We start from the raw sequence: 21,546 nt of genomic DNA on the forward strand, positions 1-21,546 counted from the left end.
CCCCCAAACAAACCCCAAAACCAAACCAAAATATTCACCTCTGCAGCATCTGTGGTCAATTTCCCCTCTGCAGCATCTGTGGTCAATTTCCCCTCTGCAGCATCTCTGGTCAGTTTCACCTCTGCAGTATCTCTTGTAGATTTCACCCTTCCCCCAAAACAAAAACAACAAAACCAAACCATTCACCTCTGTTGCATCTCTGGTCAGTTTCACCCCTTGCAGCAACATGCCCCCTTCTCCTCTGACTCTGCACTGGTGCAGGCCCTCATCACCTCACCTGGACTATTGTAGTAGCTACTGGGGGGTCTGCCTCTCTCAGGTCTCTCTCCACTCCACTATATCCTCTATTGAGCCAACACAGTGATTTTCCTGAAGTGTAGGTCCAACTGTGTCATCCCCCCTACTCAGCAAACTCCAGTGGCTCCTTATTGCCTCCAGGGTCAAGTACCAAATACTCTGGTCTTCAAAACACTTCACAACCCAATTTCCTCCTCCGTTTCCAGTCTTCTTACACCCTACTCCTCAACATGTATTCTTCAGTCTAGTGGCACTGGCCTCCTGGCTGTCCTACCGAGACCCTCCATCTCTTGGCTCCAGGAATTCTCTCTGGCCGTCCCTCCTGCCTGGAATGCTCTCCCTCCTCTATTCTGAATAATGACTTCCTTGACTTCCTTGAAGTCCCAACTAAAACTGCACCTTTTATAGCAAGCCTTCCCAGCCCCTCTTAATTGCTGTGCCCGCCCTCTATTGTTTCCTGTCTATCCTGTATATAGCTTGTTTATGTGGATTTGTTTGCTTGATGGTGAGTTCCTCGAAGTCAGGGTTTGCTCTTTCTGTAGCGTCAGTGCTTGGCACAGTGCCTGGCACATAGTAGGTGCTTAATCAATGTTTACTGACTGATTGCTCAAGAGTAAAGAGTTAAGGGGGGCATGTTGGCTGGGGTTTTCTTGGAGGGAGCTTGGTCTGACTGATTCTTATTAAGCAGGAAGTTGGGAGATATGTGCTCCCTCAAGGTGCCATCACTGCCATGGAACACAGCTCCTATTTGCTGCTGACATTGTGCTGGCTCCATTAAGCCTGAATAGAGTTTCCTGAGAAGAGCATCTCTCCAGAGTTTGGCCCCAGAATCCACACAAGAAAATCTAAGTGAGTCCAGACCACAAGCGGTAGTTGGAGGGTCAGCCCAGAGAGCCTTTTGATCTGTGTGTGCGTCTTGGATAGAGAGCTCTGATGGCCAGTGAGCCAGGCTCCGAACTGACTAGGAGAAGGGGGCCAGCCAGATCATGCTGGGGAGATGGAGTAGCCATCTCAACAGCTCTGAGCTTCTCCGTAACAGAAGCCCAGCTGACCGTTAATCAAATGTTTTCCAGTTATGTGCTGTGGTAGTAAACCCTGGGGTGCTTTCAGGATGCCCCAAAGATTCCAACTTGGGGATCCCTCAAAGGGTGATGGAGAGGTGGCAGGTACAAACAGGCCGAGCATATTATCAGCAGAGAATGGCTCAAAGGACGCAGCATCAGCGAGATCATGGTCGACAAGATTCCAGCACCCGCTGTGTGTGTGCCCCCCGCTAGGACCAGTCCCTGCTCATGAGGAGTGGTCTTTCACATGGAGCTATTGGCGCTTGATTCTTGGCCCTCCCTGTCAGGTGGTTTGCAGTGGTGGGCGCTGCTCCCACCCTTCACAGCCTCCTCCAGGCAGGCTCCCCCCCGCCGGCATTTTCAGTCACCTTGTCTTCCTCTGAATGGACAGTAGACTCCCTGAAGTCAGAGGCTGCTGTAGTTTTCTCTGCCTATGAAGCTCCAGGGGCTGGTTATGTGCTCATTGAGTTGATGTGCTGTTTGGACACTTCCGGGACATCCAGGTGGATCTCTCTGGAGACACTTGTAAGTGGGGAGGTTCATCTCAAGGGAAGGCTTGGGCTTCAGGACTCAGCTGTAGAAAGGTGATAATTGAAGTCATAGGAACAGAGAATAAAGGCTAATGAGGACCGACAGGTGGAGTGAGGGCTCACGCTTGAGGAGCGCCTTACCTCTATAAGTCACAGAGAGACATATGGACGGAGTGAGTGTTCATACTTGAGGAGCGCCTTACCGCTATAGCTCATTTCCTCACATCCACCATGGGAGATTGGGGAGATACTTGGTAGTCAGTCTGTCCATCCATATTTCTTAAGTGCCTACTATGCTCCAGGCACTGCACTCCTAGTACTCGGGCACTTATTTGGTTAAAGAATTTTTATCTGTCCCTCCTGAGGATACCAGCCACGATGTTTTGATTTTACTCCATAAAGAGATGTTTTATTTGCCAGGCAGAACTGGCGCGGTTTTTCCAGTCAGTAATGGCGAGATTTTGAGGTGCCTTCTGCTCCCTCTCTTTGTGGGTCAGAATTGGAAAGGCTGGAAAGCCTTTCACGGAATTCTGGAGAGATGCAGCTTTCACTTTCTTGGCCCATCTTCCACATGGTCTTGGGGTTTTCACTTGCACCAGGAGTGCCTGTTGCCATGGTGAGCTCTCGATTCAGTTGGTTTTGAACGCTGTTTTCTTTGGCAGGTGTCCCAGTTGTGTGTGTAGGGGGAGGGGAGGGGGGCAGTCTCTCACTTTTTGTTTGTTTCTCTGTAATGCAAGTTTTATGGTTGTTCAATCCGTGACAAGGCCTTGGCCACATCTTGAGGAGCTTTCCAGGGGCTTTGAGATTGGTCTGATTTTTCCTGAGCAGGTGTGAGGTGCCTCTGTGCCCTGGGCATCCCTAAGGCAGAGGTCACTGTAGGCCTAGGGGAAGCCTTTGAACACGAGCTTCCACAGATACCACACTGAGAAGAGCAGGAGCTCATTTGACTCATTCTTGTAAGTAGATGGCACACCTTTCCTCCCCCTCCCTTCATTGTGATTTCTTTTGGGAAATAAAATACCGTCTATAATAGAAACGCAAATAGCATTTCCTTTTGTTTGAAGTCACACATCTTTAGTCTTTCTTCTTTTGCTGAAGGAAGTCCTTGGCTCTTTTCCCTCAAGAGACAGAGACCAGACCCCTGATCTTTCCTCTGCTCTCCCCTATGCCTGGGGCATTTTCGCCACCCATTCAGCCCCAGAGGACAGGTGCTGGCAGCTGGCCCTGGTTTTAGCGCCTTTCAGCTTGTTCCCTCACAAGTGAATGTTGAAAAGATCGCCAGACTGTCCTGAGGTTCCTCCACTGTGGTCCTCTGGGGAGCTCTGAGGCAGGCGGTGCACTGATGGAAGGCACAGCTTCCTCCTCCCTGTTAGAGCTCTCAGGGTCCTGAGATTTAAATCTGTAAGTCAACCAAACAGCAGCCAAGCAGAAGAGGATGGGTGGGCGGGCACCGACTGCTGAAGGAAAGCAGCACACAGGAGGCTGTCAGTCAGAAGGGAAGCCCGCCATGGTCCTCTCGGCGTGATCCAGCCTCATCACCGTGAGGAAGATTCCGAGGCTCCATTGGAGGGTCTGGACTGTGTGTCATCACCCAACCCTTGCGGGTTTGACTTGGAGGAGAGCCATCCACTGACCTGTGTGAAAGCTGGAAGGAGCCAAGTTTGTCCTGCAGCCACCCTCTCTGAGAAATGCCGTGGTGAGATGGGCTGAGAGTGACTCTCTGAGTCTGGAAGACCCGGCGTCCAGCCCACCCTTGGGCACACATTGGTGGTAGGAATCTGGGCAAGTCCTTTAACTTGTCAGGGCCCCACCCCAGTGAAATCCCAGGTCTGGACAGAAAAGCTTCCAGGAACCATCCTGCCTAGTGCCGCTAAGGACCCAAACAAGGACCTTCAGAGAGACTCCACCACTGAGTAAACCTAGGGCAGCTAGGGGGCGCCCTGGGGCATAGAGTGTGGGCCTGCAGTCCGGCCCTACTAGTTTGTTTGCCTCAGTCTCCTCACCTGGAAAATGAGCTGGAGAAGAAAATGGAAAAAACCCTCCAATGTCTGCCAAGTGAATGCCAGATGGGGTCACGGAGAGTTGGACACGACACGAACCTCGATGAGAGCTGGGGCAGGAGGGAACCCAGGGCTCCCTGTTGGAGCATGGCTCCGGCTCTGGCTGTGGTTCTGGCTGCAGCTCCGGTTCTGCCTGTGGCTGCGACTCCAGCTCTGGCTGTGGTTCTGGCTGCGGCTGCAGTTCTGACTCTGGCTGCCGCTGTGGTTCTGGCCGTGGCTGCAGCTCCATTGGTTAGCACCGAAGGATGGCAGGCAGCTTGAAGGGCCCCATCTTCAAGGCATTTTGTTTTCCCTTCCTTCTCTGCTTTGAGGCAGAGGTGAGTGATCGGGCTGTGCTGAGAGGAAAGAGGAAGCTTCGCAGGACTTAATTCTAATTAATCCCTGCTAGGCGTCCTAGGGACCTGTGGCTCCAGTGAGAGTTGGCTCCTCACTGGACACCTGAGCTTTACTTGGTGTTCCCCTGGCCTGGACGGGTGCTGCTGCTTTTTTCATGGCTGAATCTCTGGGTCTGCTTGTGGAATGGAGGGAGGGAGAGACAGAAAGAGAGAGAGAGAGAGAGAGAGAGAGAGAGAGAGAGAGAGAGAGAGAGAGGAGACATGAGAGAAAGGGAGGGAGGGAAGAGGAGAGAGGCAGAGAGAGGAGGGAGGGGGAGAGGAGAGGGAGGGAGGGTGGAAGGGGGAAAAGGAGGGAGGGTGGAGGGAGAGGAAAGAGGGAGAGAGGGAGGGAGGGAGAAGAGAGAAGGGAAGGGGAGAGGAGAGAGAGGGAGAAAATAGAGAGAGGAGGGGAAGGGGAGAGAGGGGAGGGAGAAAAGGAAAGGGAAGGGAAGGGAAGAAGGGAGAAGACACATGCTTCCTGAGGGACCCCTCCCCATCCCTCACCCCTTGTATGTGTATTTTTCTGCACTTACATATGTATGTTTTCCCCCTTGACAAAAGGTCGGCCCTTGGCTGGCCAGCAGGCAGGGGCTGTTTCTTTTCTGTGTTTGTGGGAGGTGCTGAGTGAGTGTTTAGACCTGGGCTGCCCTCCAGGGGCCTGGTGGGCGTGGTGGGCAGCTGTTTGCCCTCTCTTTGGCAGACTCTTTGTTTGATGCCTAGCTTGATGTGGTTGCAGAGTTGGGACGATCAAATCGTGATCAAACCTCAGGCTTGATGGGGCGTTGTTGGCTCTGGGAAAACCGAAGAGGTTTTCTTTCTTTTTTTTCAAGAGTGCCGTCTTCGTGGCCCAGAAGCCCCTGGAGAGCAAGGACTTTGTCGGTTAGGTGTCAGTAAATGTCAGTTTTTAGGGGATGCTCGAGAAATCTGGACTTTGAACACTTAGGAAAAGTGCCTCAAGCTTCAGGGAGAACCAGAGGCAGTTGCGGTCACTGGGGACCTCGGTGGACCTGCCAGAGCCAGACGGATCCAACCCGAAGGACCCAATGATCCACATTGCTCTGCGGGCCCCAGCATTCCCTGTTGGAACCCTGTTTCCTGGCCCCGCCCTAGTGGTGGCTCTCTGTCCCGGCTAGACTCGGCCTTTGAGAGACTTGATGCCTCTGCCCTGGACCTCTGCCCCTTCCGCTGTGGCTCGTGTTAGGACCCATGGTGGACTGTGGGAGAGCCTGAGGGCCTGACTTGCCTCTCAAGTGGAGAGGACATGCTCTTCACAGCTTCTGGTGGGTTTTGGGGGGATTTTTATGTCACGTACATTTCCCACTTATCTCCCTTCTTGTCCCAGAAAGCCATCACTTAGGAAGGAAGAAAGCTCAGTAAAATCTTCGACATTTTGAAAAAGTCCGACCTCATGTAGTGTTCTAGACCCAGTGTCCCCGTCTCTGCGGAGAAGGTGGGCTGTGTTCTCATAGCTCCTGGAGGAAGAGCATGGATTGGTAAAATCATAGCCCTCTTCCCATCTCCCTCTGGGGAATAGTCAGACAGTATGGCATCTGCAAATGGTTCAGCGATGTGGAGCTCCCACTTAGGCATAGATGGTGTTGTGTGCACACACACATGCACACTCACACCCATGCACATTCCCCCATGTGCGCACACACACAGTCCAGTGTGCCTCTGTCCTGTCTGCATGTGCCTACATCATGGGAGGGTGGGAGCAGTTTGACTGGTATGCACGCACACACACGCACACACACGCACACACACACACACACACATAAAGTCCAGCACGTCTCTGCCCTGGCTCCAAGCACCTGCATCCCGGGAGGGCGTGAGCAGTCTGGCACATGCACGTGCACACGCGCACACACATAGAGTCCAGAACATCTCTGCCCTAGCTCCAAGCACCTACGTCCCTGGAGGGCGTGAGCGGGCTATGGTGGTCCGTCCGGGCCTTGGCCCAGGCCCGGGGGACGTGGTGCGCGGGCCCTCACCGGTCTCTCCCCCGCAGGCGACAAGGCGCTCGATGGCTACAGCAAGAAGAAGTACGTGTGCAAGTTGCTCTTCATCTTCCTCCTGGGCCACGACATCGACTTTGGCCACATGGAAGCCGTGAACCTGCTGAGCTCCAATCGCTACACGGAGAAGCAGATTGTGAGTGTTTCCGCCGTGAACGCAGTCAAGGTCGGATAGCCAGGGCAGAGCCGGGCCCAGGTCCCTGAGCGCCAGCCTGCGCCGAGAGAAGGGGTTGGTGCGTTGTGGAGGGCCCTGGACCGTGTGTGCCCGTCGTGGGTCAGCAGTGCGAGCTGTGAAAAGGAGCGGGGCTGATGAGCCTGGTCGCTGACCACCCTCCATCTGGGGGACACACTGGAGCCAGTTTAGTCACCCGGCAGGAACTTGTTCAGCTCCGTCTGTGCCAAAGGCCCCAGTCCTACGAGAAATGGTCCCAGCCTGTAGGGTGGTTTGGGAGAGGTCAGGAAGGCTTCTTGCAGAAGGGGAGGAGGGAGGGCGTCTCAGGTGGGGGAGATGGTCAGAGGCCAAGGCATGGAGGCAGGAGATGAGAAGTGCCATCATGGCTGGAGGAAAGGTTGTATCCAGTGAGTCCAGAGAGGCTGGGGCCAGGTTGGTGAGGGCTTAGGAAGCCAAGTGGAAGAGTTTCTCTTGGAACCTGAAGTCAGTCGGAGCCATTGGGGTGGAGCGGGAAGTGACATGGTCAGAAGTGTGGAGGATGGCCTGGAGGGCGCTGGGGAGCGGGTGGAGACCAGACCGAGACGGGGAAAGTGAGGCTCTAAGCCACACAACGGGAAGAAGGCGAGTGCCATGGATGGAAATGGAAAAGTGTAGAGGAGGGACGGGGTTTGGGGAGGGGGACTGGACTGCATGCTCTTTAGGGCGTGTCTAGAACGTCGTGTTTGAGGTGACACCTGGGGGTGCCACGGGGTCTGGAGTCAGGGATACCTGAGTTCAAAGCCAGCCTTAATACTGACTAGCTGTAGGACCCTGGACAAGGCACTTGCCCTCTGCCTTGGTTTCCATATCTGTAAAATAGGGATAGTAACACCTGCCCCTCCCCCCCCCACCCAGGGTTGTTGTGAGGATCAAAGGAGATCTTCTTGGTAAAGTGCTGTGCAGACCCCAGGTCAGTGTGTTAGATGCGTGTGTCGCTCTCTCAAAATCTGTGACTTGTCTGTTTGGATGTGGTGGCCAAACCTGAGAGAGAGAGAGAGAGAGTGTAGACGGGGAGGGGAGGGCCCAGAATAGGCTTGGTGGCGGAGAACCATGATTGGAATGATGATGACTTATTAAACATCTGCTGTTTGTGAGGCACTGCGCTAAACACTTTACAAAGACTGTCTCATTCGATGGTCACAACCACTCTGGGAGGAGGGTGCTCCCCTTTTTATCCCCGTTTTACAGATGAAGAAGCCCAGGTAAACAGAGGTCAAGTGGCTGGCCCAGGGTCACACAGGCTTCCTGCTGTGCTCCCCCACGGTCTTGGTGCGTGTGGCAGCTTTCGCACTCTGGGTGTCTTTGTGGTCCTTGGCCACTCGGTGGCAGGTTGGCCGTGCCCTGGTGGCCCTGGCCTGCTCGGGGCAGCCGCTGTGACCTCTGAGAATGTCCTGTCGTGGGGGGTGGGCCAGAGCTTGTAGTCCCTTTGCTTTGATCCCTGGCTGTTCGCTGCTGCCATCTCACTCTCTTTTCCCTGGGACACAGGGCTACCTTTTCATCTCTGTCCTAGTGAACTCCAACAGTGAGCTGATCCGCTTGATCAATAATGCTATCAAGAATGACCTGGCAAGCCGGAACCCCACCTTCATGGGGCTGGCTCTGCACTGCATCGCCAATGTGGGCAGCCGGGAGATGGCCGAAGCCTTTGCTGGAGAAATCCCCAAGATCCTGGTGGCCGGGTAGGTACCGTCCTGGAGCGCTTGGCCGAGGAGGGTGGGAGCCCTTTACCTGATGCACGCGGGAAGCTGGAGTCTTCGCCTGGGTGCCCCACCGTGGGAGCGTGTCATAAGGCTCGACCAAGGTGGGGCAGTGGGGAAAAGCAGAAAAGCCTGAGATGGTCCAAAGAGACGTTCCCCATCTCTGCCAGGCAGAGAGCCGTCCCAAGTCCCAGAGGTCTGAGTGTGCATGGAACCTCGACGCCTGTGCTGTGAGAGACGGCAGGGCCGGAGCTCCAGAGGGCGGCCAGCCTGCCTGCCTGGACTCTGGAGCGTCATGGTTACTTTGTGGCCTGATCCCTTAGGCTCCCGTGTCGGGGAGGGTGAGGCAGTTTTAGGATGCGACACAGGATGGGTGCGGATCCGAGATGGTGGAGTGGCGTCGACAAGTCCAGGGAGCTCCCCCCAGAATTCCCTCAGGCAGGTCTAGAAAATGCTCCAGACTGAATCAGGATCAAGAAATGCAAGAAAAAACCACGAGTGACTTTGTCAGCCCAGGTTCTGTGGGAGAGACAGAGAGGGCTCTAGAGCCTGGCGAAGGAGCATGACTAGATCCTTGGGGACCAAACAGCATTCCCATGCCTCGGTAAGGAGGTGTCTTAACTCTGTTGTAAGGTATAGGAGCAGGAGCCACCCGGCCCTCTGCACCCCACTCCTCACAAACCCAGGGCAGACGGAGGAGGGGACCTGTGCCCATGGACAGTTTAGGTTGTAGGTTAAGGAGGGGTCACCATCTCCAGGTGGTGTGCAGAGATAGGAGCAGGTTCAGAAGCAGCAGCAGCTGGGGGCTCAGACCCAGGAGCAGGGCAAGAATCCCAGACCGGCAGAGCCTCCCTGCTGGCTCACGGGGGCTCAGGCCAGCAGCATCTGCCGTTGCTCAGACCTGGACCAGGCGGGGATCGGAGATCGACTTCTGCCCCACATCAGGCCACTCTGGGAGCACTGAAAACTCTCAAGCCCCCAGTCTGAGCGGTCTCTGAGATAGTGGAATAGCACAGCACTCGCCACTCCAAGGAAGTCACAGCAGAAGCAGCCCAGACCCTTCCTTCAGAAGTGCGCCGAGCTCAGCCCTCACAGAATGTCTTCCTGCATCAGAAAGTAGACTGGAAGAAGGAGCAGACAAAAGAACCCCGTCATCAAAGAGCTGTCATGGTGACAGGGACGCTCAAGATGAAAATGCAGAAGAAGAGAACGGCTCCAAAATGTCCACAAGCAGAGCCTCAAAGAAAACTCAGCTTGGGCACAGACTCAACTAGAATTCCTGGAGAAGAAGAAGCAAGACTTTAAAAAAAGTGAAAACTTTTTATAAATGGAAGGAGAGCAGGAGAGGAAAAAAAGGGAAAAGCAATGGGAGCCAAGGAAGAAAGAATTGGAAAGGGAATTAACAGCTTGGCACCAGAGGAACAAATCTTTGCCCAAGCAGCAAACTCTCTGGAAATAAAAGAGGACCGAAGAGAAGCCAGTGACTCCATGACACACACACACACAAAAATATTAAAACAAAGTCAAAAGACTGAAAAAAAAAGAAGGAAAATCCAAGGTATCTCATAGGAAAAACTACTGACCTTGAAAACAAGTGAGGAGAAAAAAATTTAAGAATTGTTGAACTGCTTGAAAACTGTGACCGAAAAAAAGAGCCTGGACGTCAGATTTTAAGAACTCTTTTTAAAAAAATTTTTTTAAAAATTATTTATTTTTAGTTTTCAACATTCACTTCCACAAGATATCTATCTATATATCTATATATATACATGCATATAATTTTTTTCTCTCCAACTACCCTAATACTGACAAAGGACTCATGAGTTACAAGTGTCATCTTTCCATGTAGAATGTAAATAGTTCAACCTTATTAAGTCTCTTGTGATTTCTCTTTCCTGTTTACCTCTTCATGTTTCTTTTGAGTCTTGTATCTGAAAGTCACATTTTCTATTCACCTCTGGTCTTTTCATCAAGAATGTGTGAAAGTCCTCTATTTCACTAAATGTCTATTTTTTCCCCTCAAGGATTATATTCAGTTTTTCTGGGTGGGTGATTCTTGGTTGTATCTCCTTTGCCCTCCAGAATATTCTATTCCAAGCCCTCCAGTCCCTTAATGTAGAAGCTGCTAAATCTTGTGTTATCCTGATTGTGTTTCCACAATATTTGAATTGTTTCTTTCTGGTTGCTTGCAATATTTTCTCCTTGACCTGGGAACTCTGGAATTTGACTACAATATTCCTAGGAGTTTTCCTTTGGGGATCTCTTTCAGGAGGTGATTGGTGGATTCTTTCAATTTCTATTTTGCCCTCTGGTTCTAAATTATCAGGGAAGTTTTCCTTGATAATTTCTTGAGAGTGATGTCTAGGCTGTTTTTCTGATCATGGCTTTCAGATAGTCCAATAATTTTAAAATTCTCTCTCCTGGATCTATTTTTCCGGTCAGTTGTTTTTCCAATGAGAAATTTCACATTGTTTTTTAATTTTTTCATTCTTTTGAATTTGTTTTACAGTGTCTTGATTTTTCATAAAGTTACTAGCCTCTAATTGCTCCATTCTAATTTTTAAGGAAGTATTTTCTTCAGTAAGCTTTTGTACTTCCTTTTCCATTTGACCAATTTTGCTTTTTAGGGCATTCTTCTCCTCATTGGCTTTTTGGACCTCTTTTGCCATTTGAGTTAGGCTATTTTTTAAGGTGTTATTTTCTTCAGTATTTTTTTGGGTCTCCTTTAGCATCACTCTCAGTTTTTCCTCTACTTCTCTTACTTGCTTCTCAAAATCCTTTTTGAGCTCTTCTGTGGCCTGGGCCCAATTCATATTTTTCTTGGAGGCTTTGGATGTAGGAGCTTTGGCTTTGTTGTCTTCTTCTGGTTGTGTGTTTTGATCTTTGTCATCAAAGTAAGATAATATAGTTTGACTCTTTTTGCGCTGCTTGCTTATGATCCCAGCCAATTACTTGAGTTATAAACTCTTTGTTAAGGTAGGGGTCTGTTTCCAGTGTGGAGAAGGTACTGTCCCAAGCTTCAGGGGTTTTGTGTAGCTATTTTCAGAGATACTTCTAGGGACCTGAAAATTTTCAGTTTTTCCAAGGTGCTATGATCAAGGGCAAGGTGTTTACTGCTTTTCTGGCCTGTGCTCTGGTCTATGAGTGACCACAAGTACTCTTTTCTGTCTTGGAACTGTGAGGATTTCCTCTCCACAGCCACTACAAGCTGCACTACGCCGGCTTTTTTCCTCGCCTCAGGACCGCCACCCAGAACTGTGACCCAGATCCAAGCACGGGGAAAGCAAGAGAATCCTGCACCAGCAGAGAGATCCTTGCAATCACCCTCTGATCAACCACCCGATTCCCCCTCAGTCTGTGGGCCAGAAGCTCAGGAGGCAGCCGCCACCCCAGGGCCAAGCTCAGGGACTGGGGCTGGAACCCCACCGTGCTTCTGTCTCTCACCGCAGACACAGACTTTTCCCACTGACCTTCCAAGTTGTCTTTGGCATTCAGGGGTTGAAAAGTCAGGAAACCGCCACAGCTGCCAGTGATTCAGTCCCCTGAGGCCTACTCCAGGTTTGCTGTGGCCTGTGCGCCCACGCCGAACTGCACTTCTCTCCCAACCCGGTGCGATATACCTTTCCGATCAACTATCCAGGTTGTCTTGGGCTGTAAATTTGTTTCACTCTGTCTTTTTGTGGGTTCTGCTGCTTTAGAATTGGTTTAGAGCCATTTTTTACAGGTACTTGGAGGGGTTTGGGAGAGAGCTCAAGCAAGTCACTGCTTTTACTCCGCTCTCTTAAGAACTCTTAAAAGAAACTGCCCAGATCTCTTAGAACCAGGAGGATGAAGTGGGAAGAATCCACTGGTCAGCTCCTGAATGAAACCCTGAAATGAAAACTGCCAGCACATCATAGCTGACACCCAAAGCTTCCATGTTAAAGAAAAAACAGTGCAAGTGGCCAGGGAACCGCCCCAAAGGCAGTCCCAAGGAGCCTTAGCAGCTACCACTTCTAAGGGGTGGAGAGCTTGGAACACAGATTCCAAAGAATATGAGCTTGTAGCCAAGAACAGCTTAGCCAGCAAAACAGCATGATCCCGTGGGGGAGGGGATGGATTTTTAATGAAGTAGAGGACTTTGAAGCATTCCTGATGGAAAGGCCAGAGCTGTGGAGAAACTTTGAAGGTTGGACCCAGGAGATATGAGAAAGATGAATGAACAGTGATGGAAGACCAGGCAAAGACCAGCCACTGTCATTCTAGTTTTGGAGGTGAGACAACCCCCTCTGAACTCTGTCGTCATCTATGGGCATAAAGGGAGCGAAATTCGCCTGAAGGCCTGGCAGTTTTTCTGTCACATCTTGATGATCTTAGGAGAAGAGTGGAGAAAGATGAGAAAGGGAATGCACTGAAGGGGGGAAGGGGAAAGAAAGGTCAGGAAAGATTGCCTCCCGTTGTCAGACTGCGCAAGCAAAAGGTGTGCCCAAGAAGGAGGAAGGCTGACCGTGACCTGGGGAAAGGTGAGAAGACACACGCAGACACACCTAGTCAAGCATGGGGCTGCGCTTCACTCAGCAGAGGCATAGGAAGGGAAAGGCAGAAGGAAGAATCAGTGTGAGGGAGGGAATTCTAAGGGAAAAAGCCAAGGATGTACAGCAACATTTCTGGCTCTTTTGGAGCAAGTGGAAAAATGGGCATCTGAGGGGTGTCCGCGGTGGGGGAGGGTGATGGAATCCTGTTCTCGTCCCGTGGGAAATGTGGACGAGCAGGGTTCCGAGAAGCCCAGGAAGACTGTGAACAGAAGCAGGAGAATGATCTGTGCATTGGCAGCAGTAGGGTAAAGACAAGCCGATCAGTGGAGGGGCCAACTGTAACTCCAGAGGGCCAGGGCGGCGCCTGCCGCCTGCTGCCTGCCACCCGCTGTCTGATAGAGAGCTGTGGGCGCGCGCTCACAGCCAACGCGACTGTTTGGTTTACCTGACTACTCGTGTTTGTAGCTAGAGCTTCGTTTCTTTCATTACTGCGTTAGGGTGTGGCGGGAGGGAGGGAAGGTGAAGTTTTGCTCCTTGAAAGACATCCAGAAAGGATACTGTGTGTCCGGCAGGAGTCAGTGGCCTCCCAGGTGTGTACGGCGTTCCTGGAGAGGCTGCAGTCTTGGGCTAAAAGGAGGAGGTTGTGGGGCTCGCTAAGGCCTCCCTGGCATGGTGTTTCACATCCTCCTGGGTCTCGACAAATTTCTGTAGTGGCTGCACATCCTTGACTCTCAGTGCTGTCATTGGAGCCATTTATTCAGCATCCAGCTGTGGAGCAGGCGCAGCTGTTCCCCGTAGTCTGGTCCGGACAGATGCTCGCTTGTGAAGGGCACTGTCCTGGGCACGACAGTAAATGGTGGGGCACCTGCAGCAGAGTAGACTGGAGGAGCACGAGAGCATTGGCAAAGACTTAAGATCTTCTTGGTCTCAGCCTCAGGCCTGTAGGCTTGGGTCGGTCCTGCCGTGTGCCTGGCACCGTGTGTCAGGATCTAGGCAGAGTGCAGGCAGTGGGGGGCTAGCCCTGAACAGCGCTGGTCTCTGAGGGACAGCCTCCATTCTCCTCCTCCAGGGAGAGGAAAGGCTGAATGGCGGAGCCGAGCCGCCTTGCCTCACCTCAGCATTCCCGCCCCCCGGCTCCAGAGTCATCACTCTGGGGAGCTTCCCAACTGCTAGGCTTGAAAACGCTTGGGAGGCGAAGCAAAGTGGAGGCCCAGGTCCCGGCGCTGAGCTCCAGCCGACCTTGCCGAGGGCCTCGGCGTGGCGCGCCTGGTCCTCTCTCCAGAGTGCCGGCCTCAGTCCTCCTTGTGTGGTGGACATCTTTGGAGGGTGCTCGGTTGTCTGAGGGGCTGGCTTCCTTTTTCTCGCTCCTGCCCTTCCTCCTCCAGAGCAGCGCCTCTCGTCCTTTCCTCTGCTCCGGGCTCTGGCCAGGCCCGGGGCATTGCGTTCTTCCTAATGGGTAGGTCTGTTGGTCTTTCAGAGATACCATGGACAGCGTCAAGCAGAGCGCGGCCTTGTGTCTGCTACGCTTGTACAGGACGTCCCCGGACCTCGTGCCGATGGGTGATTGGACCTCCCGGGTGGTGCATCTCCTCAATGACCAGCACTTGGTGAGTGTCTTGGGCGGGGGCAGATGGAAGCCAAGGCCCTTTGGCAGATGAGCGGTGGGCAGGCTTTTTCAGCATTGCTCCCGTTCTGTTCTGTGCTCCTTGTGTGGTCCTGAGAGAGGGTGTGGGGCAGTAACCCGGGCATAAACAATGTGAAAACAATCAGAAAAGTGTCTGCCAGGAGCCCCCCCCCACGCTGGAGGAGGGGGGCAGGGATGGAGCAACGTTAGATCGGCGTTTGTTCAAAACCTTTGATGAAGTGTTTATCTTTCCAGTTAGGGATTCATTGGGAGGCTTCATCTCTCAATAGAATCCAATGAGGAAATGAGAAAAATGATTATTAATAACCAATGATTTGGGGAGATGCAGAGTTCCCCCCTTTTCTAAAGTCCTCATTTTGAAAGTTCAGTCCCTGGAGGCCATTGCTGATAATGAGATTAGATTAACTTCTTTTTTTTAAATTTTTTTTTTTTTTGCTTTTTGGTGAGGCAGTGGGGGTTAAGTGACTTGTCCAGGGTCACACAGCTAGTAAGTGTCAAGTGTCTGGGGCCAGATTTGCACTCAGGTCCTCCTGACTCCAAGGCCAGAGCTCTATCCACTTCACTACCTAGCTGCTTCTGGCTTAACTTTCTTAACCATCTTGTTCAGACCCCACCTTGGTGGGGAAGCCACTGTGCTCTGGTCAGGTTTGAGTGGGGATAAATTGTCTGAATAGATTGCCTGAGGCTTGGGGCAACTTAGAAGTAAATGACATAATCAAAGTTCATTAGAATAGGTCCAGCACCTCATCAGAATATTCATGCTCTCATTAATTGTTAACCAATCAGGGTTGATTGTCACCTCAGGAACATCCCCTTCTGAGGCCATATGAACTATGAGCCCACTGCCTTGATTGTCTTTGGCGTTTGAGAGGGCCACTGACCTCTTTTGATTAAAATACTGGCGTTGTTAATAAAATGACTGTCCAGAAATTCTGTCTTGTGAACTTTTTAAATGTTCCAGCTGGAGGAACAATGGGTACACTAATGCATTATCGCTGGAGCTGTAAACTAGTCCAGCTGTTCTGGAAAGCAGTTTGGAACTATGCCCCAGAGATAGCAAAGAAAGAAGGAAAGGACCCGCATGTACCAAAATGTTGTAGTGGCAGAGAATCGGGAAGTGAGGGGATGCTCAACAGCTGGGACCTGGCAGAATGCACTGTGGTCTGTGGGTGTGATGGAAGACTGCTATGCTGTGAGACGTGGTGGAGGGGATGGTACGAAGTGCGGGCAGTGGAACCAGGAGCACAGTATTGTAAAGAGGATCAACTTGGAAAGACTTGATGTGCGCGTCCATGCAGTGACTGACCACAGCTCCAGAGGGCTCATGAGGAGACATACTGCCCACCTCCACACAGAGAACTGGTGCGCTCACAGGGCAGACTGGAGCCCATTGTCTTCTTTTCCTTTTTTTGGACGTACTGATTCTGGAATTTACATTGCGTGTGAGTTTTGTTTTTCCTGCATTCTCACTAGGTGGGGGAGAGGGAGAGGAAAATGAGAGAATTCAGAACTGAAAATAAAATGGAATTTATTTAAAGCAAAAAAAAGAAAAGGGAAGAAAGGAACAATTTTAGTCTCTTCATTCACCTTGAAGACCATAACCGTCCAGTGAACTGTGCAGCTCAGGACACTTTTGACCCAGCAGATAAAATTTATCTGGAAAAAACTTACAATGGGAGGATGAGTTGGTGAGCATCAGTGGAAGGAAGGAAGGAGACTGGCCTTATGGCAGCTCCCGAGAGAAAGTCCCTTTTCCTCTACACGTGTGTAAGGTGACCTTGGTGCAGTCCTGTGGAGCTGGACCCCACCTCTGCTGCTTCCACCCTGGTAACCTTGAGTGAATCCCTTGACCTCTCCATCTTTAAAATGAAGCAAGTGGACTCTTAGCCTTAGTGGTCTGTAGACTCACAAGGCAACGTGGTATTTCAGGGCATGTTTGTTTTTCCTCACCCCTAACTGAGATTTAGAGTTGCTTTTGATGACTTGGAATTCTCCTTCTGACCCTGGGGTTCCCAAGGCTTCCCCAGCATACCAGCTGCCTGTGACCTTCTAATGTAGGTGTCCTCTGCGAACCTCTCCAGCTCTGACTTTGTCTGACCTGCTGTCCATTGTCTTTGGAGCTTTTAGAGTCTTCTGCCCAGACGGGGTCCCTGCTTTACCTTCCTCCTGGCTTTTGTCTGGCGCTGGTTGAGTTCAGTGGAAGCCTGTCCTTGCTGTCTGAGGAGCTGTCTTTATTCTTATTTATTTATTTATTTATTTATTTATTCTTTCATTCATTCATTCATTCATTCATTGTGAGGCAATTGGGGTTAAGTGACTTGCCCAAGGTCACACAGCTAGTACGTGTCAAGTGTTTGGTCTGAGGCTGGATTTGAACTCAGGTCCTCCTGATTTCAGGGCCGGTGCTCTATCCACTGTGCCACCTAGCTGCCCCCCTTTATTTATTTTTTTACAGAGCCAGTATTGTTTCTTTTTTTTTTTAATAATTTATTTTGATTTACCAACAATCACTTCCATAAGCTTTTGAGTTTTAAATTTTTCTCCCCTTCCCTCTTTCCCCCCTCCTTCCCCAGGACGGCACACAATCTGATGTAGGCTCTACATATACATTCCTATTAAACATATTTTCACATTAGTGATGTTGTAAGTAAGAATTAGAAAGAACCACAAGAAAGAAGAAACAAAACAAAACAGAAGAAAAAAAATAGCAAACAGTATGCTTTGATCTGCATTCAGACTCCATAGTTCTTTCTCTGAATGTGGATAGCATTTTCTATCACGAGGCCTTTGGAGATGCCTTAGGTCCTTATATTGCTGAGAAGAGATAAGTCTAACGTTGGTCGTCGCACGACGTGGCTGTCACTGTGTACAATGTTCTCCTGGTTCTGCTCACTTCACTCAGCATCAGTCCATACAAGTCTCTCGGGTTTTTCTGAAGTCTGCCTGCTTGTCATTTTTTATAGCACAATAGCGTTCCATTACATTCCTATCCCACAGCTTGCTCAGCCACTCCCCAGCTGATGGACGTCCCCTCAGTTTCCATTTGTTGGCCACCACAAAGAGCTGCTGTCAGGACTTTTGTACGTGTGGGTCCTTTCCCATGATCCCTTATAGTCTCTTCAGCATGAGGAGCTGTCGTGATGTGGGGCCCTGCCACTCTCATTCCTCTTTCCACATAACAGGTTTCACAAAAGTGTCTCTTGTCACGGGCCCCTGTAAAGAGCTTAGAGGGAAGTTTGTGTGCAGTCACCATCCTTCCTAACCCCCTTGGGGGTTTTCTTGGCAAAAGCATTGGAATGGCTTGCCATTTCCTTCTCCAGCCCATTTTATAGATGAGGAAACTGAGGCAAATGGTGAAATGACTTGCCCAGGACCACCCAGCTGTTGAGTGTCTGAGGCCAGATTTGAACTCAGGATGAGTCTTCCTGACTTCAGGCCTGGCTTTCTATTCACTTTGGCGGCACCTCGCTGCCCAAGAGGGAGGGCCTCGGTTCTCCTTTGGAAAAGCAGAGATTACACACTTCTTGTCTTTGGGTGATGGCTGCAGGGTGGGTCTTCTCTCTTGTGCCCTGGCCTCTTGGTGGGCAGTACAGCATCATGGAGTGGAGTAGGTGTGTGCTTCCTGGATTTGGTAGAGGGCCACCTCGCTCTTTCGCTCCCCCAGTGGAAATGAGGGGCACCTCAGGCAGCTCGATGCTGGCAGAGGGAGAGACGGAGCCAGCCCAGTGGCACCCTGGGGACGGGGAAGGAGGCAGGAACCTGGAAGAGCCCACTTTGCCACCAGGGAGAGAGAATGGTCTCCTGCTTGCTACCGTTTGATTTCACACTTACCGGGGGTTTTCCTCTGTGTCCGAGGGCTGCAACTCAAGACAATTCCGATGAGAACATAAAAGCAATATTTCATTTAATTCTCTAGGCACTTATTGAGCACCTGCTGTTTTGCAAGCACTGTGCCAAACCCTGGTGCTCAAAAGACAAAAATGAGACTGTTGGTTTTGCTTTCTGTAATTGGCACCAAGGTGGAAATTTCATTTGGAAAGTGGGATTTAAAGCCAAAGTCGGTGGTTTAAAATGCTTGGTTACAAGCACTGGAAACTCAGTACATGTCTCACTCTCTTCTTTCAGGGTGTGGTAACTGCCGCTACCAGCCTGATCACCACACTAGCGCAGAAGAACCCAGAAGAGTTCAAGACCTCTGTTTCCTTAGCGGTTTCCAGATTAAGCAGAGTAAGGCCCTCGTCCTGTTCCTCTCTCCTCTTCTTCCCCCTCTCTTGAATGAAGAAGCATTAATTAAGCACATCCCAGGCTAAACCCCAAGGATACGGGGGCTGAAGTGGGGCCACCCTGACCATGAGGGATGCAGGATAGTAATATTAAGGAATGGCAGCAGATGGAGGGCTCAGGTCTTTTTGTCAGAGGAGTCTGGGGGGATGGGGAGAGGAGTCGGAGAGCAGTTGATCGACCTATGGCCTTTCTTGGAATGGTCGTTAGTTATTTTGGATACATGAGGAGAAGAGTGGCGGGGGTCCCCAGGAGCAGGAGATGGAGGTCACCAGCACGGGTGCTGGAGAGCCTGGGGAGGGATGACAGAAAGGGAGCGTGCGTTGTGCTCGAGGGGGTGACCTCTGAGGGTCACTATCATGCCTGTGGTTCTTTAGCCCAGCAGGGGTGGATCCGGGATGGGTCAGGGTCCTCGGACTTGGGAGTTCTGGTTGTGTGTCCCTTTGAGGAGTGACAGAGTCCTCTGTGCTGTGTAGCCACCAGCTGGCATACGGCTGTTTCTCTTTCATTCCTGAGAAGAAGCTGGTACAGTGGACGGAGGACTAGCATTGGGGTCTGCTTGGGTGACCCAGGGCAGGTCAGGGTCACCTCCCTCTTGGTTCTCCAGGCCACTTGAAGACTGGAAGACATTAGTCTGTGTTAGTGAAGGGAGTTTCCCCACCAGGCATCCCAGGGCCCCAGACCATGTTTTCTTAGCCACATACGCTTGGAAAAGAATCCGCTTTTGTTTTTCTGCAGGACATATGTCTGTTGGTCCTGGTTCCTTTATCTGTGTCCTCTCTCTGACACTCACCCTTAATGCCAGAGAAAGGATCGAGTCTAGGCCAGTGCCTGAGATTGACCTTGTTTCCCTTCCTAGACCTTTGGGTAGGAGTGGGAGAGAGACCCTTCATGTGGAGGTGCCTTTGACTACCCTGTCCCTTCTGAGGGAGTCCTGATCATGGGGGGGACTGGTGGAAGGCTGTCTCCTAGGGACCAGAGCTAGAATTGTCAGTGAAGTGGCCTGCTGCAGCTCAGGGAGCCTGGAGGCCGGCCCCATGGGACTTTGGTGCCAGGATGACCAAGTTTAATTGAAAAGGAGTTGCTGATGGGGGTGGGGGTGGGAGTGAGAGGAAGCATCTTTGCCTAGTTCACCTGGGACACCACCTCCACAGCAACCTAGAAAATGCACCAGACTAAATCCTGATTGGGGAAGGCCAAAAAAAAAGTCACAGCAAGTCCTTTTCCATCTCAGAGCAGCTTAGGAGGAGAGGTCTGTGGATGCTGGGGCAGGGGCTGGCCATGGGGGCAGGGGCAGCAACAGGGAGCATTCTAGCCCTAAGGGGACTGAGTCTGAACACTGAGGAGGCAGCAAGAGATCCCAGGGGACCCCTGACCTACCTCTGGGAGCAGGGATGGTGCCATCTGGTAGCTCTATCACCCATTACTTCGGACTAGGGCAGAGAGGAGCAGTCAAGGCTACAAGTGAGAGAGGCCTGAGCTGTGTACTGAGCAAGGAACGAGTTCCAAACCCTCAGCGTGTGGCTTTGATCCTCTGCGCAGAGCGGGGAACTCAGATCTAGTCTTTAGCCCAATGCCTAAGCTTACAGTGGAATAACCCAGGGCAGAGTTCAAGATCAAAGGGGAGTCAAGCAAGCTGTTTAGTCACTCTGAACCTGCAGAGCCTGCCGAGGGCTCACAGTGACCAAGTCCAGCAGCAGTCTGTGAAAGCTCAGCCATGCACTAGCCAGCGGACCACACGGGGTCAGGAACTTGCAGAGCTCGGACTGGGAGGGCAGTGAACAGACTTCTCCCCAGATCATACCATGCTGGGGACACCAAGAACGTGCAGACTGCCAGTCAGAGCTGTGAACACAGCAGGAGGACAAAAAGAACAGAAGCTCGGGCTCGAGATCCCTCCAGGAGTGAGCAGAGCCCAACTCTGACGTCCAATTCAATGTCAGGAAGGAGGCTGGAAGAATGAGCAAATAAAGAAAGAGCCTGACCATACAGAGCTACTTCAGTGACAGGGAAGCTCAAGACACAAACTCAGAAGAAGATAGTATCTTGAATATATTGTCAAGCAAAGCCTCAAAGAAAAATGCAGATTGGACATAAGCCCAACAGGAAATCCTAGAAGAGCCAGAGAAAGAGATTAAAACCAAATAAGAGTGATAGAGGGAAAAAATGGGAACAGAAATGAGCGCTGTGCAAGAAAGTTGTTATAAGAGAATTAGCAGCTTGGTAAAAGAGGTACAAAGCCACTGAAGAAAATAACTCCTTAAAAATTAGGATTGACCAAATAGAAACTAATGGCTTCTTGAGATATCAAGAAATAATAAAAGTCAAAAAACTGGAAAGAAAAAATAGAAGGAAATGTGAGATATATCATAGGTAAAATAGTTGACCTGGAAAAGAGATGAAGGAAAGAACATTTCAGAATCATTGGATCACCTGAAAGCCATAAACCAAAAATGAACTTGGACATCCTGTTTCAAGAAATAATAAAGGAAAATTGTCCAGATATTTTAGAACCAGAGAACAGAGTAGAAATTGGAAGAATTTACTGGTTACCTCCTGATAAAAACTCCCAGGAACATTATAGCCAAAATCCAGAGCTCCTGGGTGAAGGAGATGATGATACAAACAGCCAGAAAGAAGGAATTTAAGTACTGTGGAGCCATGGTCAGGATCACACAAGATTAAGCAGCCAGCATTTTTTAGGAATAGAGGGCTTGGGGTATATATTCCAGAAAGCAAAGGATCTAAGCTCACGAGGAAGAGTAACCTGCTGAACAAAAATGAGTATAATCCTACAGGGGCAAAACCAGATCTTTAATTAGAGGACTTCCAGGCATTCCTGATGAAAGGATGGAGTG

General features: G+C 50.8%; 1 protein-coding gene across 1 annotated transcript in view; it reads left to right on the forward strand.

The window, feature by feature from the left end:
- AP2A2 (adaptor related protein complex 2 subunit alpha 2) overlaps positions 1-21,546 on the forward strand; it is a 50,646-nt gene that overhangs the window by 2,624 nt on the left and 26,476 nt on the right. The window contains exons 6-9 of the mRNA XM_027860198.1: positions 6,334-6,476; positions 8,037-8,230; positions 14,240-14,369; positions 18,533-18,634. Of these exons, the coding sequence (XP_027715999.1) occupies positions 6,334-6,476; positions 8,037-8,230; positions 14,240-14,369; positions 18,533-18,634 (569 nt within the window). The remainder of the gene's footprint in view (positions 1-6,333; positions 6,477-8,036; positions 8,231-14,239; positions 14,370-18,532; positions 18,635-21,546) is intronic.

The sequence above is a fragment of the Vombatus ursinus genome, unplaced genomic scaffold (genome assembly GCF_900497805.2).
Source record: "Vombatus ursinus unplaced genomic scaffold, bare-nosed wombat genome assembly UNPS02014176.1, whole genome shotgun sequence".
In the NCBI taxonomy this organism is placed as follows: Eukaryota; Metazoa; Chordata; class Mammalia; order Diprotodontia; family Vombatidae; genus Vombatus; species Vombatus ursinus.